The sequence below is a fragment of the Rhinoraja longicauda genome, chromosome 38 (assembly GCF_053455715.1).
Source record: "Rhinoraja longicauda isolate Sanriku21f chromosome 38, sRhiLon1.1, whole genome shotgun sequence".
Lineage (NCBI taxonomy): Eukaryota > Metazoa > Chordata > Chondrichthyes > Rajiformes > Arhynchobatidae > Rhinoraja > Rhinoraja longicauda.
In genome coordinates this window covers 10,492,208-10,512,369 of record NC_135990.1, presented here as the reverse complement: position 1 = coordinate 10,512,369, position 20,162 = coordinate 10,492,208, and the positions used below count along the sequence as shown (strand labels likewise).

Sequence of the window (20,162 nt, the reverse complement as noted above, 5' to 3'; positions counted from 1 at the left end):
GGGAGTTATGTGAAGAGGAACTGCAGATGGTTTAAACCAAAGACACAAAAGGCTGGAGTAACTCCAAAGACGTACAGGTATGTAGGTTAATTGACTGGGTAAATGTAAAAATTGTCCCTAGTGTGTGCAGGATAGTGTTAGTGTGCGGGGATCTCTGGTCGGCGCGGACTCGGTGGGCCGGAGGGCCTGTTTCCGCGCTGTATCTCTAAATCTAAATCTAAACTCTGCAGGTCAGGCAGTATCTCTGGCGAAAAGGAATAGGTGACGTACGTTTCGGGCCGTGACCATTCCTGTACCACTGAGTTACTCCAGCATTTCGTGTCTACCTTCGGTGTAAACCAGCATCTGCAGTTCCTTCCTACACATTGAATATCTGGTTTTGGAATTAAGCTGGCTGACTTAGTTGCTTTTTATTGAAACGTCATGAAGGAAGTAGATATGAACAATATTTCTGAATTTTGAATGTTTCTTTTCCTAATGATGGAACTTTAATGTGGTTGATTGAAAAGGTGAATTCCAAAACCTTTGTCACCTTGGGTTGAGGCACTGAATCGTGAGGTTTGCATTAAGATGGGACATGTTCAACCATGTCACAACATTTAAAAGACACGTGGACAGGTACATGGATAGGAAAGGTTTAGAGGGGCATTGGCCACACGCGAGCTGGTGGGACCAGTGTAGCTGGGGCACTGTGGTCGGTGCAGGTACCACTCGTCTACATGTGTATGAAGGAACTGCAGATGCCGGTTTAAACTGAAGAAAGACACACAAAATGCTGGAGTAACTCAACGGGACAGGCAGCACCTCTTGAGAGAAGGAATGGGTGACGTTTCAGGTCGAGACCCTTCTTCAGACTGATGTCAGGGGTGTGGGAGCTTGCAGCCCAGCGGTATGAACATTGACTTCTCCAACTTTAGATAGTTCCTCTGTCCCTCTCTTCCCCTCCCCCTTCCCAGTTCTCCCACTGTCTTCCTGTCTCCACCTATATCCTTTCTTTGTCCCCCCCCCCCCCGACACCAGTCTGAAGAACGGTCTCGACCCAAAACGTCACCCATTCCCCCTCTCCTAGATGCTGCCTGACCTGCTGAGTTACTCCAGCATTTTGTGATACCTACATAAATACTATGTACATATACAAACTTTATACCGTAGTACTTGGGTACTATGTACCTCCCACTCCCCTGACATCAGTCTGAAGAAGGGTCTCGACCTGAAACGTCACCCATTCCTTCTCTCCAGAGATGCTGCCTGAGTTACTCCAGCATTTTGTGTGCATCTTCCATGCATTGGCAATTTTCCCTGGTCAATTCATTCTAGATGTAGGAGAAAACCAGAACACCTGCAGCAACCTCGCAGGGAGAAGGTGCAAACTCCACACAGCCGACGACAGCAGGCTAGGATTGAGCGTAGATCACCGGAGCTGCAAGGCAGCAGCACTACCAGCTGCGCCACAGCACCGTGTTCAGTTTTAACGTTGCATTTGATCTTTCTGGAGCGACTCTTTTTAAAAGCTGCTGTATTTAACGAAAGATCATTTAGGAGTGGCGCAGCGGTAGAGTTGATGCCTTGCAGCGCCGGAGACCCGGGTTCGATCCTAACCTCGGGTGCTGTCTGTACGGAGTTTGTACGTTCTCCCCGTGACCTGCGTCAGGTGCTCCGGTTTCCTCCCACGCTCCAAAGACGTACAGGTTTGTAGGTTACTTGGCTTGGTATAAATGTAAAATTGTCCCGAGTGTGTGTAGGATAGTATTAATGTGCGGGGATCGCTGGTTGGTGCGGACTCGATGGGCCGAAGGGCCTGTTTCCGCTCTGTCTCTCTAAACTAAACTGAATGTTGCATTTGTGTAGGAAGGAACTGCAGACGCTGGTTTAAACCGAAGATGGGCACAAAATGCTGGAGTAACTCGGCGGGACGGGCAGCATCTCTGGAGAGAAGGGACGCTGCCTGTTACTCCAGCATTTAGCAGTCCTTTTCCCCTAGAGATGCTGCATGTCCCGCTGAGTTACTCCAGCATTTAGTGTCAATAAATGTTGCATTCGTTCTTACCGGAGTGACTTTATTTTTTTATTTTTTTTATGTTTTTATTTTTTTAAAAGAGCATTTATTTGTATTTTTTTCTTTTCTCTCCACGTTGCAGATGACCTGGCGGGAACGACACTCATCCCTGCATCTCCAGAGGCTTGGGCTCCCTACCCACTATACACAACAGAGCTGACCCCTGCCATCCCACATGCCGCGTTCACCTATCCTGCTGCTGCTGCTGCTGCAGCGGCACTTCACGCACAGGTAACTAACGGGAGCTGCGTCAACAGCCCACCACCCCCTACACCCCTCTGCACTGGTCCCAATCTGTTCCTCCTAGTCTGATCACAGTGCAACTCTTATTATTTATTTTTTCCCTCCTCTCTTGTACCTAATGGATCACAGTTTACTTACTAATACCCACAGGCCCGCTCCAAATGGACTGCCTCATTGCCAGCGCCTCCCTTCTGCATTCAGATTTGCATGGATCACTTTTACTTTGGACCTGGAGCTCTGGGGGGGGGGGGGGTGGGGGGAGGGTTTGAAGGGGAGTGGGGGGCACTGTAAGGTGCTGTAACTCGTCTAGAATGAGCTAGACACGGCTTATTTTCAGGGGTCAAAGCCTGTGGTTATGCAGGATTTACTTCAAGCAAGAATGGATTGTTAAAGGATTTCAGTAAGTAAAATCCGGATTTTCTTTTTTGAATTTAATAAAACTGTTTTAAATTATTATATATATTTTTTTGCTTGTGAACGATGCCTTGCTTTTCGTTTAAGGTAGATCCCTTGGACTTTAGACTTTAGAGATGCAGTGCGGAAACCTACCGGGTCAGCACCGACCAGCGATCCCCGCATACCAACGCTTCCCCACCCCCTACACACACAAGGGACAATTTTTACATTCACCAAGCCAATTAGTTCAGTTTAGAGTTTGGAGATACAGTGCGGGAAAAGGCCCTTCGGCCCACTGGGTCTGTGCTGACCAGCGATCCCTGCACACCAACACTACCCCCTGCGCACACAATGGACAATTTTTACATTTACCAAGCCAATTAACCTACAAACCTGCACGTCTTTGGAGTGCGGGAGGAAACCGAAGATCTCAGAGAAAACCCACGCAGGTCACGGGGAGAACGTACGAACTCCGCACAGACAGCACCTTCAATCGGGATCGAACCCGGGCATCCAATGCTGCAAGTACTATAAGGCAGCAACTCTACCGTTGCACCACCGTGCCGCCATTAAAATTATTGATCGGTTATTGAACAAAGGTCTCAACCCGAAATGTCACCCATACCCTCTTTCCAGAGATGCTGCCTGTCCCGCTGAGTTATCATATCATATCATATCATATCATATCATATATATATATACAGCCGGAAACAGGCCTTTTCGGCCCTCCAAGTCCGTGCCGCCCAGTGATCCCCTAGTGATTAACACTATCCTACACCCACTAGGGACAATTTTTACATTTACCCAGCCAGTTAACCTACATACCTGTACGTCTTTGGAGTGTGGGAGGAAACCGAAGATCTCGGAGAAAACCCACGCAGGTCACGGGGAGAACGTACAAACTCCGTACAGTGCAGCACCCGTAGACAGGATCGAACCTGAGTCTCCGGCGCTGCATTCGCTGTAAAGCAGCAACTCTACCGCTGCGCCACCGTGCATTCCGTGCATAAATACTCCAGCATTTTGTGCCTTCAGTTTAAACCAGCATCTGCCATTCCTACCTACACATTAAAGTTAAGATGTGTGTGTGGTGCAAGGAACTGCACCAGTTACCTCTGGATGCCAAATTGGCCAAAGTGGTGGGATCACATCTTTGCCACCCGCCCCCCCTCCCGAGCTTTAAGATTCTCATGAAGAAAGTTGGACAGTTTTATGTGCGGAATAAGAAAGGAAATGATTGGATAACCCACAATGGAATGTTTGTCTTTTAAGACCAAGAAGCTAATCACTGCCAGGCCAGGACTATTGAAAATCTAGTCTTGTTCGCAGGATCACTGCTTGATGAACTGAGACACTGAATATATTGTATAGAATTCTGGGACCTGTCTTTGTCAAGTTGTTTTTTAAGCTAAAATACCATGTTTTAGTCCAGCACTTGAATCCAGCACTAAATACCAGGATTTAGTCCAGCACTTGAATCTAGAGTTGTGGCATTCTCCTGCATAATATGTCGTTATAAGTTCCATATAAACTAAAATCAAACATTTTTAATTTCAGGCATTCTGCAGGGAGTTTCTTTTGACCTGAGATTTTAACTTTAGAGATTCAGTAGGAAGACAGGCCCTTCGGCCCACATGTGAAGGTCAAGGCTGTGAAGGTCAAATCAATGGATAATTGTACAATAGACAATAGGTGCAGGAGGAGGCCATTCGGCCCTTCGAGCCTGCACCACCATTCACCGTGATCATGGCTGATCATTCTCAATCAGTACCCCGTTCCTGCCTTCTCCCCATACCCCCTGACTCCGCTATCCTTAAGAGCTCTATCTAGCTCTCTCTTGAATGCATTCAGAGAATTGGCCTCCACTGCCTTCTGAGCCAGAGAATTCCACAGATTCACAACTCGCTGACTGAAAAGTCAGTTCTAAATGGCCTACCCCTTATTCTTAAACTGTGGCCCCTTGTTCTGGACTCCCCCAACATTGGGCACATGTTTCCTGCCTCTAACGTGTCCAACCCCTTAATAGTCTTATACATTTCGATAAGATCTCCTCTCATCCTTCTAAATTCCAGTGTATACAAGCCTAGTCGCTCCAGTCTTTCAACATACGACAGTCCCGCCATTTCGGGAATTAACTTAGTAAACCTACGCTGCACGCCCTCAATAGCAAGAATATCCTTCCTCAAATTTGGAGACCAAATGTACGGCTGAGATAGATAGATTCTTGATTAGTACGGGTGTCGGGGGTTATGGGGAGAAGGCAGGAGAAAGGGGTTGAGGGGGAAAGATAGATCAGCCATGATTGAATGGTGGAGTAGACTTGATGGGCTGAATAGACAATAGATGCAGGAGTAGGCCGTTCAGCCCTTCGAGCCAGCACCGCCATTCAATGTGATCATGGCTGATCATTCACAATTAGTACCCTGTTCCTGTCTCCCCATACCCCATGACTCCGCTATCTGAATAGCCTAATTCTGCTCCTATCACTTCTGAACATGCAGATTGAGGCAAAGGAACATGCTTTTCCCATTCGGGGATATTTCTACGAAGGTAATTGCATAAGTGCCTCTGTCAAACTTAAGCCAACGTGTGAAGAAGGGTCCCGACCCAAAACGATGTCTATCCATGTTCTCCAGAGATGCTGCCTGACCGCTGAGTTACTCCGGCATTTTGGCTTTCCGTGGGGAGATGTCGATCAGGATGGTGTGAACAAAAAGCCATGTTTGCTTTGTATTTGAGACCATCTTCCCCAGAGGAGAAAGTGGCTGCCCTTAAACATGCCTGTTTAAAGCTGGCCAATGTGTAATTCTGAAAGTTAACCCCTGACTCCAAGTGAAGATTTCCCATCTATGATCCATGTTGCATTTAAGCTTCCAAAAAGGATGGTGTGGTGGTGGTGAAATGGTAATGTCACTGCCTTACAGCATCAGAGACCCGGTTTTGATCTTGCCGTGCCACCATATCGCCCTCGTGTCTTTAAAATGCCAGATGAAGACTTAATCTTGAAAACCCCAAAATGTCGACTGTCCATTGCCCTCCCCGGGTACTGCCTGACCTGTTGCGTTCCTCCATTTTGTTTGTTGCCCTGGATCCCAGCCTCGGCAGTCTCCTGGTGTTAATTGTCTTTGTTCTCCTCGGCTATATTGGGCGCAGCGGTAGAGTTGCTGCCCCACAACACCATTTTCTACTGGGGTGGTGGGAGTGGGGGGGGGGGGGGGGGGTGGAGAGGAATTTGATAATAATAAGGGTTGTCAACTCTAGCTTCCAGCTGCTTCATGTCATTGAGACTGCACTGTTCAATCCTGACTACGGGTGCTGTCCGTACAGAGTTTGTATGTTCTCCCCGTGACCTGCGTGGGTTTTCTCCGGGTGCTTCGGTTTCCTCCCACACTCCAAAGACGTACAGGTTTGTAGGTTAATTGGCTTTGGCAAAAATTGTAAATTGTCCCTAGTGTGTGTGTGTGTGGTAGGATGGTGCAAGTGTGCGGGGACCGCTGGTCGGTGCGGACCCGGTGGGCCGAAGGGCCCGTTTCCGCACTGTATCACCAAACTGAAGCTCCGTTGAATTAATAGTGAAACCAGTTGCCATGGCAGTTGAAAGCAACTTTATTTGGTAAGCTATCATGTTCTGTCCCTGTCTCAATCCATTAACTGCTGTGGGACGCGGAGATTGTTGGTCGGTCTCGACTTTCCAAGCACTGCACTTTGAGGCTCGGCCATGGAGGGTAGCTGCAGTGGTTCCAGCCAAGACCCTTGGTCTCCTTGCCGTGGGTGGTCGTTGATATGATTTCCTTCATCTGTTTAAAATCAGCTGGTTTTGATTTGAGAAATCTCGCCTCATCTACTGCCAGTGATTAGCTCCCTTGAGTTTTGGGTTTGATGTAGATTTTCTACTGGGGTGGTGGGAGTGAGAGGAGGGGGAGGGGGGGGGATGGAGAGGAATTTGATAATAATAATAAGGGTTGCTAACTCTAGCTTCCAGCTGCTTCATGTCATTGAGACTGCACTGTTCATTTGCAAGTTCAAAAGTCATAGGTACAGTATTAGGCCATTCGGCCCGTTGAGCCTATTCTATCACAGCTGATCTATCTTTCCCCCTCAATCCCATTCTCCTGCCTTCTCCCCATAACCTCTGACACCCTTGCATATCAAGTATCAGTCAATCTCTGCTTAAAAAATACCCAATGACTTGGCCTCCACAGCTGTCTGTGGCAATGAATTCCAGATTCACCAACTCTAGCAAAAAATTCCTCCAATTATTTGCTTGAAGTCCTACTTAAACCTCTAACCCCATCTTCCTCAACTGGACATGTAATCCTCTTCATTGATCTTAACCCTGCTGGGCCTTTACAATGGTTTTTAAGCATAAGGTGCGACAGGGTGGCGCAGCGGTGAGCTGCCTCCTTACAGCGCCAGAGACCCGGGTTCAATCCCAACTACGGGTGCTGTCTGTACAGAGTTTGTATGTCATCCCCTGCGTGGATTTTTTCCGCGCTGTATCTCTGAACGAAATGCAAGACATTCCCAATGCCTCATCTGTAGGAAGAATGACAATACATTCCCCTGCTGTTCAGTGAGAGATTTATTGACCGACTCCATACACTTTGGGTGGCACAGTGATAGAGTTGCTGCCGATTAGCTCTTGAGACCCTGGTTCGATCCTAACCTCGGGTGCTGTCTGTGCGGGGTTTGTGCGTTCTCCCCGTGACTGCGTGGGTTTTCTCCGGGTGCTCTGGTTTCCTCCTACACTCCAAAGAAGGAGGTTAACTGGCTTCTGTAAATTGTAAATTGTCCCTGGTGTGTGTAGGATAGAACAAGTATACGTGTCACTGGATGGTGCAGACTCCATGGGTTGAAGGCCCTGTTTCCACGCTGTTTCTTTAAGATGGATTAAGCTTTGAAATTTTAGATTAATAATCAAAATTAATAATTGATCTAGAACTAGAACCCACTGTGCTTTCAAATGTTTCAAATAACTTGCACGCTTTGCCTGTAAAGCAATTCTAAAAGGATCTGATGAATTTTTGGCTTCATGCATTAGTCCTTTAACCATTAAACTATAGTGATATAGCAGAGAAACAGCCTCTTGACCCAACCTTGTCCATGCTGACCTGTTTTGCCCATTGATGCTAATCCCATTTTAGTTTAGTTTGGAGATACAGTGCGGAAACAGGCCCTTCGGCCCACCGAGTCTGCGCCGACCAGCGATCCCCGCACATTAACACTATCCTACACACACTAGGGACAATTTACACATACACCACGCCAATTAACCTACATACCTGCGTGTCTTTGGAGTGTGGAAGGAAACTGAAGATCTCGGAGAAAACCCACGCAGGTCACGGGGAGAACGTACAAACCCCGTACAGACGGCGCCCGTAGTCGGGATCGAACTTGGGTCTCCGGCGCTGCATTCGCTGTAAGGCAGCAACTCTACCGCTGCGCCACCAGTAAAAAAAGCCAATTTAAGGCTTTTCTCAACAGCACTGGAGTTTAGACGGATGAGAGGGGATCTTATACAGGCGCATAAAATTATGAAACGACTGGACAAGCTAGATGCAAGAAAACTGTTCCCAATGTTGGGGGAGTCCAGAACCAGGGGCCACACACAGTCCAAGAATAAAGGGGAGGCCATTTTAAAACTGAGGTGAGAACAAACGTTTTCACCCAGAGAGTTGTGAATTTGTGGAATTCTCTGCCACAGAAGGCAGTAGAGGAAAATTCTCTGGATGCATTTAAAAGAGAGTTAGATAGAGCTCTAGGGGCTAGTGGAATCAAGGGATATGGGGAGAAGGTTACTGATTGTAGATGATCAGCCATGATCACAATGAATGGCGGTGCTGGCTCGAAGGGCCAAATGGCCTCCTCCTGCGCCTATTTTCTATGAGATGGAAGAGCTGATCACAGTGTAACAAGTGGAACAATACTTTGCAATGTTGGAGATGGTAGTAGTTTAGTTTATTGTCACGTGCACCAAGTAAAAGTACAGTAAAAGTTTTTTTGTTGCGTGCTATCCAATATGTCTGGTGGTGGAAATCCTAAGGGGGGACTTATTGTGTATGGAGGTTAGTATTTGAAGGAGAGGATATGGGGGACTTTTTAATTTTGCTTTCAATAGACAATAGGTCTATTCAATGTAGGTCAAGGCTGTGAAGGTCAAATCAATGGATAATTGTACAATAGACAATAGGTGCAGGAGGAGGCCATTCAGCCCTTCGGGCCAGCACCACCATTCACCGTGATCATGGCTGATCATTCTCAATCAGTACCCCGTTCCTGCCTTCTCCCCATACCCTCTGACTCCGCTATCCTTGAGAGCTCTATCTAGCTCTCTCTTGAATGCATTCAGAGAATTGGCCTCCACTGCCTTCTGAGGCAGAGAATTCCACAGATTCACAACTCTCTGACTGAAAAAGTTTTTCCTCATCTCCGTTCTAAATTGCCTACCGCTTATTCTTAAACTGTGGCCACTGGTTCTGGACTCCCCCAACATTGGGGACATGTTTCCTGCCTCTAACGTGTCCAACCTCTTAATAATCTTATACATTTCGATTAGATCCCCTCTCAATAAGAGAGGTTGGAAGCACAGGAAGGATATGCTAGAGTAACTCAGCAGGTCAGGCAGCATCTGTGGAGAAAAGGGAATGGGTGACATTTCAGGCAGAGATCCTCCAGGCAGCCCAGTCTGAAGAAGGGTCTCAACCCAAAATGTCACCTATTCCTTTTCGCCACAGATGCTAACTGACCCGCTGAGTTACTCCAGCATTTTGTGTCTATCTTCCGGAAATGGATGGAACCGGCTTTAATACAATACCTCTTGGCTGTCTTTGGAAACTCCCTTTTGCTATTAAAATCTATTTAAAATATATTTTTTCCTTGAGTAATGGCATACTCACTGTGGTTTTGCAATACTTTTTGTTATTGCCAATAATGACAAATCGAGAATATTTATTACTTGCCCTTATGAGTTCTTTAGACAAAGGCAAAAATTTATATGGGTTTAGTTTGGAGATACAGCACTGAATAGGCCCTTCGACCCGGCCCACAAGTCTGTGCGATCCCTGCACACTAACATCATCTTACACGCTAGGGACAATTTTACAATTGTACCACCCAATTAACCTACAAACCTGCACGTCTTTGGAGCGTGGGAGGAAACCAGAGATCCCGGGGAAAACCCACGCAGGTCACGGGGAGAACGTACAAACTCCGTTACAGACGGCACCAGTCGGGATGGAACATGGGGTCTCTGGCGCTGCAAGGTGGCTAATCTGCCGCCGTGCCGCCCATTTCTGGTGGTCAACAGTATTGGCTGAGGTAAATAAAACTCTTTGAAGATCTCCAGACGAGAAGATGCCTCTATGTTCATTGGTGTTCAAACAGCGAGACCCATTGTGCGTAAAACACTAATCCTGCTGCTCCTCCCAACAAACTTCCCAAAGTTGGTGGTTCTGCAACTACAGTGAAGTTTAATTTTTATTTTGTTTCAGATGCGCTGGTATCCTCCATCTGAAGCTTCACCGCAAGGATGGAAGTCTCGTCAGTTTTGCTAAGTATTTAGTGAGTATTCCCTTTGCTGGGTATGTCTGATGGTGTTTGTCATTCATGCTTGTACCCTTCTGCTGCTTTGACTTGCTCATGGAGGGCACCTTTCCTTGGTGTTTTAGAAACAGAAAATAGGTGCAGGAGTAGGCCATTCGGCCCTTCGAGCCAGCACCGCCATTCAATATAATCATGGCTGATCATCCAAAATCAGTTCCCCGTTCCCGTTTTCTCCCCAAATCCCTTGATTCCGTTAGCCCTAAGAGCTAAATCTAACTCTCTCATGAAAATATCCAGTGAATTGGCCTCCATTGCCTTCTGCGGCAGAGAATTCCACAGATTCACAACTCTGGGTGAAAAAGTATTTCCTCATCTCAGTCCTAAATGGCCTACCCCTTATTCTTAAACTGTGACCCCTGGTTCTGGACTCCCCCAACATGGAGACCATTTTTCCTGCATCTATCCTGTCCAATCCTCTTAAGAATTTTATGTTTCTATAAGTTCCCCTCACACCCTAAATTCCAGTGAATACAAGCCCAGTCGACCCATTCTTTCATCATATGTCAGTCCTGCCATCCCGGGAATTAACCTGGTGAACCTACGCTGGACTCCCTCAATACCAATAATGTCCTTCCTCAAATAAGGAGACCAAAATTGCACACAATACTCTAGGTGCGGTCTCACCAGGGCCCTGTACAACAGCAGTAGGACCTCCTTGCTCCTAAACTCAAATCCTCTCACAATGAAGTTTGTGTGATGATACCATTAAAATGCAGAATATATCTCCTCTATCAATTCACAGATTGTTGTTATTTTTCTTTTAAAATGCTTCTGCAAGTTTCTGCCTACTAAAATGGCGCCTTGACATACTACGGTTTTTAGGGTCGAGTGGTCTATCTTGCTCCTCTAGTATCTTTGGTCTCGACCCAAAACCATCACCTGTTTCTTCTCTCCAGAGATGCTGCCTGACCCGCTGAGTTACTCCACCATTTTGTATGTCTCTCTTCGGTGTAAACCAGCACCCTTCTTGCACACTGTATGTCCTTGATGTGTGGGAGGAAAGCAGAGTACCTAGAGGAAACCCAAGCGGTCACAGGGAGAACTTGCACACTTCCTAAGTGTCACCCAAGGTCAGGGTCGAACACGGGTGTCTGATGGAGGCAGCTGCTCTACCCGCTGCGCCATGGTACCGCCCTATATTGACTTTGGGCAATGCCATCAGCTGGTGCTGCTGACCGACAGAGTGATACAGCTGTACAGCGGCCCAACTTGCATCGCACCAGCCAGCAAGTCCCAGCAACACTAGTCCCACCTGCCCGCGTTTGGCCCATATCCCTCCAAACCTGTCCTGTCCATGTACCTGTCCAACTGTTTCTTAAACGTTGGGATAGTCCCTGCCTCAACGACCTCCTCTGGCAGCTCGTTCCATACACCCGCCACCCTTTGCGTGGAAAAGTTACCCCTCGGATTCCTATTAAACCTTTTCCCACTTCAACTTGAACCTATGTCCTCTGGTCCTCGATTCATCTACTCTGGGCAAGAGACTCTGTGCCGATCTATTCCATACCTGATTTTATGCACAAATATCTTGTAGAGAGGGATGCTCAGACTAGATGTGATCAGTAATTTGAGCGATTAGCTCGATACGTCATGAAATGGTGTAAAGCCAGCTGGCATTTACACAACCTTGGTCCCAAACGCCTCCTCAGATCTCCGGCCACCCCTCCCTTCTCCTTGACATTCCTTTGAAGTAATGCAATTTAAGGAGGAATTCTTATCCTTAGATCCATAGTGCAGATGATTGTGACAATTCCCCAAAACTTCTGACCCTCTTAACGCTTCCAGTTCTTCCCCCCCCCCCCCCTCGTAATCAGTGTAAAGAAGGATCCTGGCCCTAAACGTCACCTAGCCATGTTCTCTAGGCATGTTGCCTGATTACTCCAACACTTTGTGTCCTCTTGAGTATTAACCAGCATCTGCAGTCCTTCTGCAGTCTGAGGAAGTGTCTTGGCCCATAACGTCATCCATTCCTTCTCTCCAGAGATGCTGTCTGTCCCGCTGAGTTGCTCCAGCATTTTGTGTCTCTCTTTGGTAGAAACCAGCATCGACAGTTCCTTATCACATTTAGACCATTTTTAGCTAACGCTGTCCAACAAACACTATTTTGGGACAATTTGCGATTTTACCGAAGCCAATTAACCTACAAACTTGTACGTCTTTGGGGTGTGGGAGGAAACCGGAGCACCCGGAGAAAACCCACGGGGAGAACGTACAAACGCAACACAGGCAACACCCGTAGTCAGGATTGAAGCCGGATCTCTGGCGCTGTGAGGCAGCAACTGTGCCTCGCTTGTTACTTTAGACTTTGTTCTAATCTTGATTGTGCCTTGGGTGGCTAGATATTCAAGATGGCTAACCGTGTTTTAAATGTTTGTTTCCCTCAGACTACCCCAATTCGACAAATAAAGGCTTCTCCATTGAATGATATGCAAGGACGGGCTGGATTTAGTTTTTGTGGGGTTGTTGGTTGAAGGAGATATTGAACAGCTGCTTCATTTCCTCTGCGATGGAGCAGTCACTGGCCTGTGGATTAAGAACTTTTTTTGGTGAACTTTGGACTGGGAGGCCCTGTAACCTGGCAGTGTGTTCGATCCAAACCAGTCCGCGGACCAACTCTTAAGATGGCCCCACCGCTGTGAAGCTTCAAAATTTACAGGTTGACATCGAATGAACTGGATTTTCAAAGACCAGCATGGAATGTTAGTCTCGTCTTGTGAGATGTTTCTGTTCTGTAGATGTGTCGGCCATTTTACCTTGCCCCCTCTCCTCTTCCCTCCCTGTTCCTCCAACTCCCCGTAGATCAGGATAGTCCAATGCCTGAACAGGGTTCAAAGAAGATCAATTAACCTCCTGACCTGCGATGCTCTTACAAGAAGGAGCCTTGACACCATTGCCATTAGAATTCTTGATTTTCTTGGGGGGAGGGATGTCACCTCCATATTTGAAGTTCTCACAGCCTCCATTTTAATTGCCCTGACCAGGTAACTTGCCTCCACCGGAGAACCCAACTTGCCAAATATCAGCTGTTCTTTGTTAAAAGTATTTTGAACAATATTGAGTACAAGTATTTTTGTACTGGTGTAATGAAGAATATTTATGCATCAAGGATTTTTTGTGCAATTAAATTGTAACCTGTATTATAACTTAATGTTAGTTCAGTTGAGTTTGGAAATGCTGAATATAGCCCATACTGGTAGTTTAAAAGTGCAATTGTATTGTGTTCTTTGCTTACTTTTTGCTGTTCAGTACTGAAAGTATTAAGCGTGAGGTTGTAATGCTTGTACAAGGACTGCAAGATTTTGAGATGCAAGTTGCTGATCCTTCTAGAATGTGAAACTGGATTATAAAAGGTGATGTCAAATATTTTCGGCAGTTGTGTGTGATTCTGAGGCGATCCCGGGGGATGCGGTTTTAACGCAGTTTAACTGGATTAACTGTGCTCCTTTTAACTACTTGTAGAGTCATTGAGTGATACAGCATGGAAACAGGCCCAACCTGCCCACACCGGCCAACAATGTCCCAGCTACACTAGTCCCACCTGCCTGCGCTTGGTCCATATCCCTCCAAACCTGTCCTATCCATGTACCTGTCTAAAGGGCCTGTCCCACTTAGGCGATTTTAAGGCGACTGCCGGCGACTAGGCCGAACGTTGGCCGGGGTGTCGCGGGCATGATCGTGAGGAGTCTTCAATGAATCGTAGTGGATCTCGGCGCGTCGCGGAAAAAAAATTCCAGATAGAAATTTCTCTGCGACAGCTGGCTTGTCGCCAGGTATCGTAGCTTATTGCGGGCGCTGTCTGTCGCACGCTGTCCCCAGGTTTGCTAGGTTGTCGCAGATGCATTTAGAAGCACGTAATATTATATTAAGAAAAGGCATTTGAAGACACCAGAAGATAGTTTTGTTTAACCAATTTATTTCCCGTCAGGACATTTGACGGGTAGATTGGAGGCCACAGTTTGACGGTCAGGTAAGCGTGGGAATTTTGCGATGTTTCCGAAGACGGTGTCATCTCTTAGCCAGGTGCTGGTTTCACAAAAAAAGTAACTTGTATCGACCTGACTCGGCATTGTCATGGTCATTGTCGCCGGGTAAAAGAAAATGTTGGCGATCTGCTACGACTTTGACAGTCGCCGGCAGTCGCCTTAAAAATCACGTAACTAGGACAGCCCCTTAACTGTTTCATAAATGTTGGGATAGTCCCAGCCTTGACTACCTCCTCTGGCAGCTCGTTCCATGCACCCACCACCTTTTGTGTGGAAAAACTTACCCCTCGGATTCCTATTAAATCTTTTCCCCTTCACCTTGAGCCTATGTCCTCTGGTCATCGATTCCCCTGCTCTGGGTGAAAGACTCTGTGCATCTACCCGATCTATTCCTCTCATGATTTTGAACACCTCTATAAGATCTCCCCTCACCCTCCTGCGCTCCATGGAATAGAGACCCAGTCTGCTCAACCTCCCTATAGCTTAGACACTCTTAGCCGTGGCAACATCTTCGTAAATCTTCTCTGTACCCTTTCCAGCTTGAATGAGCAAACTAGCAATGCCATTGTAACTTTAGTACGGGAGAGCGTGTTTTGGCACTTTAACATCCCTTGCATGGGAGTGGCCATTTGGGATTTAACATCTGAGTCATTCCAAACGTTGAGGGTAATATCACAGTCATAAAGTGCAGAAATGAGTCTTTCAGCCTAACTTGTCCTTATTCACATCTAAGCTGGTCGCAGTTGCGTGTTTAATCCATATCCTTCAAACCCTTTCCTATCCTTGGGCCGCACGGTGGCGCAGCGGTAGAGTTGCTGCCTCACAGCACCGGAGACCCGGCTTCCATCCCGGCTACGGGTGCTGTCTGTGCGGAGTTTGCACGTTCTCCCCGTGACCTGCGTGGATTTTCTCCGGGCGCTCCCCCCCCCCCCAGCAATCTCTGTACACCTACACACACTCGGGACAATTTGCACTCTTTTCTGAAGCCAATTTAACCTGCAATCCTGTACGTCTTTGGAGCGTGGGAGGAAACCGAAGATCTCGGAGGAAACCCACGCAGGTCACGGGGAGAACGTACAAACTCCGTACAGACAGCGCCCGTAGTCTGGATCAAACCCGGGTCTCTGGCGGCGTAAGGCAGCAACTCTACCGCTGTGCCACCGTGTCGCCTGTGCCACTGAGCAAGATTTATTGGCTTCCTTGGTAGGTTAATTGGCTTCAGTAAATTGTCCCTAGTGTTTGTAGGATAGTGCTAGTGCATTGGGTGATCGCTGGTCGGCGCGGACTCGATGGGCCGAAGGGCCTGTTTCCACGCTGTGTCTCTAAAGTCCAAAGAACTTGAAACCAGAACATTTCCCATCCATCTCCGAAAACTCCCATTCTAATTACATTTTCTCTGTTTTCAGAATATTTATCTTTTGTGACAGCAGATAAATCGAAGACATACGAAGTGTTTCATCTGCATATCCTTTCCCCCCACATAAACTTCTTGTTCCTGCTTGTCAAAGAGATTTCCTTTCATCTCTGATTTTACAGCCTGATTATTATTCTCTATAATTATTTTGCATTGGGGCTGGGCAGCACAAACTTGTCCTATCTTTTAGCCTTTGCTTCTGTTGTTCACTTTTGTCTTTACTCTGAAGGGCTCGAGTCATGGCAATACCCTCTATTAAGGGGTTGGACACGTTAGAGGCAGGAAACATGTTCCCAATGTTAGGGGAGTCCAGAACCAGGGGCCGCAGTTTAAGAATAAGGGGTAGGCCATTTAGAAAGGAGATGAGGAAAAATAATTTTTTCACTCAGAGTTGTAAATCTGTGGAGGCCAATTCTCTGGATGCTTTCAAGAGAGAGCTAGATAGAGCTCTTAAGGATAGCGGAGTCAGGGGGTATGGGGAGAAGGCAGGAATGGGGTACTGATTGTGGATGAACAGCCATGATCACATTGAATGGCAGGTCTGGCTCGAAGGGCCGAATGGCCTTTTGCACCTATTGTCTATTGACTTTTGTGCATTGCATCTTTGTCGTCTTTTCTAATTTCCCCAAATTATTTTAACCAAATATTTCCCCCAGCCCGATGTGTGTGTCAGATAGCATCAAGGGAGAAACCGAAGAGAGGGCTCCTGGTCACGGTGGAGCAGCGGTAGAGTTGCTGCCTTACAGCGAATGCAGCGCCGGAGACTCAGGTTCGATCCTGACTACGGGCGCCGTCTGTACGGAGTTTGTACGTTCTCCCCGTGACCTGCGTGGGTTTGCTCCGAGATCTTCGGTTTCCTCCCACACTCCAAAGACGTGCAGGTTTGTAGGTTAATTGGGTCGCTAAATGTGAAAATTGGCCCTAGTGGGTGTTGGATAGTGTTAATGTGCGGGGATCGCTGGTCGGCGCGGACCCGGTGGGCCGAAGGGCCTGTTTCCACGCCGTTTCTCTAAACTAAACTAAAAACTAGTCAGTCTGAAGAAGGATTCCAATAAACAATAGACAATAGGTGCAGGAATAGGCCATTCGGCCCTTCGAGCCAGCTCCGCCATTCAATGTGATCATGTCTGATCATTCTCAATCAGTACCCCGTTCCTGCCTTCTCCCCATACCCCCTGACTCCGCTATCCTTAAGAGCTCTATCCAGCTCTCTCTTGAATGTATTCAGAGAATTGGCCTCCACTGCCTTCTGAGGCAGAGAATTCCACAGATTCACAACTCTCTGACTGAAAAAGTTTTTCCTCATCTCTGTTCTAAATGGCCTACCCCTTATTCTTAAACTGTGGCCCCTGGTTCTGGACTCCCCCAACATTGGGAACATGTTTCCTGCCTCTAACATGTCCAACCCCTTAATAATCTTATACGTTTCGATAAGATCCCCTCTCATCCTTCTAAATTCCAGTGTATACAAGCCTAGTCGCTAGTCTTTCAACATATGACAGTCCCGCCATTCCGGGAATTAACCTAGTAAACCTACGCTGCACGTCCACAATTCCGACCCGAAACGTCACCCATCCATTATTCTACACAGATGCTGCCTGACTCGCTGAGTTACTCCAGCACTTTGTGTCTTTTTTGTTTGTAAACCAGCGTCTGCAGTCCCTTGTTTCACCATTCAGCATTGCCCTGCAGGCTGCTGTTGAATTCCATGCCTGCCGTAAGGTTTTGAGCACGTTCTGGACGCTGTGTGTTTAAACTAGTCTCGGCAGGGTAACAGCTTTCTTTTTCCATCGAAGGATTTAAACTGTTTCATACAGTCAGTTTCTAATTTAAAACTAGTTAAATAGGGTGTAATTTAAAACCAGCACCAAACCGATCGTGAAAGTTGATCCCTCTGTTGCAATATTTAATACATCTGGATGTTTATGGAGGTGGATATCAAGTAGGCCTTTGTTTAGATTTGCCTGGGCGGCTTAATTTCCAAGTTAAGTCAACAACCGAATATTGCACAAAGTCATAGTGTTACTGCTAATGACTTCCTAGGACTACGTTTCGGTTTTTAAATGGCTTGCAATGCTATTAACACAGAACATGGAACAGAGTCTAATAACACACAACATGGAACAGTACAGCACAAAAACAGGCCCTTCAGTCTGTTTCCAATAGAGTTGCCAACTATCTCACTCCCAAATAAGGGACAAGGTGACGTCACTGCCCCGCGCCCCACGTGACCTCACCCACCCAGTGGCCACGTACTCCCACTCCAACAATGGCGGCCGCCCGGGCCGGGAGGTGGGTTGCTATGCAACCTCCGTCAGGCGAACACACTCCGTTAGCCTACACGGTCCCAGCCGACAGCGGCCAATACAGGACAAGGGCGGTCCCGTACGGGACAAACCAATTTATCCCAAAATACGGGCTGTCCCGGCTAATACGGAACAGTTGGCAACTCTAGTTTCGAACATGATGCCATCTGCTTGCACATAATCCAATGATCGACACAAACAGCTGGAGTAACTCAGCGGGACAGGCAGCATCTCTGGAGAGAAGGAATGGGTGACGTTTCGGGTCGAGACCCTTTTTCAGAGTCTCCTTCGGGAGACCTTTGAGTCTGAAGAAGGGTCTCGACCCCAAACGTCACCCATTCCTTCTCTCCAGGTTTGCGGCCTGTCCCGCTGAGTTACTCCAGCATTTTAGTGTCTATCCATACCCCTCCATTCCCTGCATATCCATGCACCTACCCAAAATCTCTTAACTATCTTATAGATAGCTGTGGCGCAGTAGTAGAGTTTAGTTTAGAGATACAGTGCGGAAGCAGGCCCTTCGGCCCACCGAGTCAGCACCGACCAGCGATCCCCACACATTAACATTATCCTACACACACTAAGGACAATTTACATTTATACCAAGCCAATTAACCTACAAACCTGTACGTCTTTGGAGTGTGGGAGGAAACTGAAGATCTCGAAGAAAACCCACGCAGGTCACGGGGAGAATGTAAAAACTCCGTACAGACAGCACCCATAGTCAGGATCGAACCCGGGTCTCTGGCGCTGTGAGGCAGCAACTCTACCGCTGTGCCACCAGCCCCAGAGATCCCGGGTTCAATCCCGACTACGGGCGCTGCCTGTACGGAGTTTGTTCGTTTTCCACATGACCTGCGTGGGTTTTCTCCGGTTTCTTCCCACACTCCAAAGACGTACGGGATTGAATGTTAATTGGCTTATGTAAATTGTCCCTCGTGTGTGTGGGATAGTGCTAGTGTGCGGGGTGATCGCTGGTCGGCGCCGAAGGGCGTGTATCCACGCTGTATCTCTAAAGTCTAAAGTAAAGCCTGAGGTACAGTGAAAAGCCTCGTTTTGCTTGCTGTCTAAACAGATCAGATAGTACTATACACACCTATAATCAAGTCAATCTGATGGATCTCTAGAGCGTAACGTTGCGTGTCTCGGTAGTTTTGGTCGCAGTGCGCTACTGCACCTGCAGTAGATTCTGCACATCAGTCAGCATTCCTTATGGATGCAGTCTCCATGCCGAATGTTCCATTTACGTGCGCGTGGTAGTGCTTCCGTCTCCAAGTTGTATCAGGCAGTCTTGCATAAGACGTTGGTGAGACCGCATTTGGAACATTGTGTTCAGTTCTGGGCAGGAAAGATATCGTCAAGCTTGGAAGGGTTCAGAGAGGATTTACGAGGATGTTGCCAGGACCAGAGGGTGTGAGCTATAGGGAGAGGTCGAGCAGGCTGGGTCTCGATTCCATGGAGCGCAGGAGGATGAGGGGTGATCTGAGAGGTATACAAAATCATGAGAGGAATAGATCGGGGAGACGCACAGAGTCTCTTGCCCAGAGTAGGGGAATCTAGGACCAGAGGATATAGGTTTAAGGTGAAGGGGAAAAGATTTCATAGGAATCTGAGGGGTAACTTTTTCACACAGAGGGTGGTGGGTGTATGGAACAAGCCTCCAAAGGAGGTAGTTGAGGCTGAGACGATCATGAGAGGAATAGTGTCAACCTTTAGTTTAGTTTAGTAGGAAAATAACTGCAGATGCTGGTTTAAACCGCAGGTCGACACAATATGCTGGAGTAACTCAGCGGGACAGGCAGCATCTCTGGAGAGAAGGAATGGGTGATGTTTCGGGCCGAGACCCTTCTTCAGACTGAGTCGGGGTCAGCCTCAAAATTGGAGGGAGTTCTTTTAGAAAGGAGGTGAGGAGGAACTTCTTTAGTCAGAGGGTGGTTAATCTGTGGAACTCATTGCCACAGAGGGGGGTGGAGGCCGAGTCAGTGGATATTTATAAGACAGACGTATAGATTCTTGATTAGTGCGGGTGTCAGAGGTTATGGGGAGAAGGCAGGAGAATGGGGTTAGGAGGGAGAGAGAGATCAACCATGATTGAATGGCGGAGTAGACTCGATGGGCCGAATGGCCTAATTCTGCTCCGTGAACTTGTGAAAGGGATACAAGAG

At 47.4% G+C, this 20,162-nt stretch overlaps 1 protein-coding gene across 1 annotated transcript in view; it reads left to right on the top strand.

Annotated features, from left to right (window-relative positions):
• The window catches only part of LOC144611006 (RNA-binding protein with multiple splicing 2-like), a 90,723-nt gene extending 77,076 nt beyond the window's left edge, over positions 1-13,647 (top strand). Inside the window, 3 exon segments of the mRNA XM_078430097.1 lie at positions 2,139-2,287; positions 10,186-10,255; positions 12,682-13,647. Coding sequence (XP_078286223.1) covers positions 2,139-2,287; positions 10,186-10,248 — 212 coding nt within the window. The 3' untranslated portion in view covers positions 10,249-10,255; positions 12,682-13,647.
• The last annotated feature ends 6,515 nt before the right edge of the window (positions 13,648-20,162 follow it).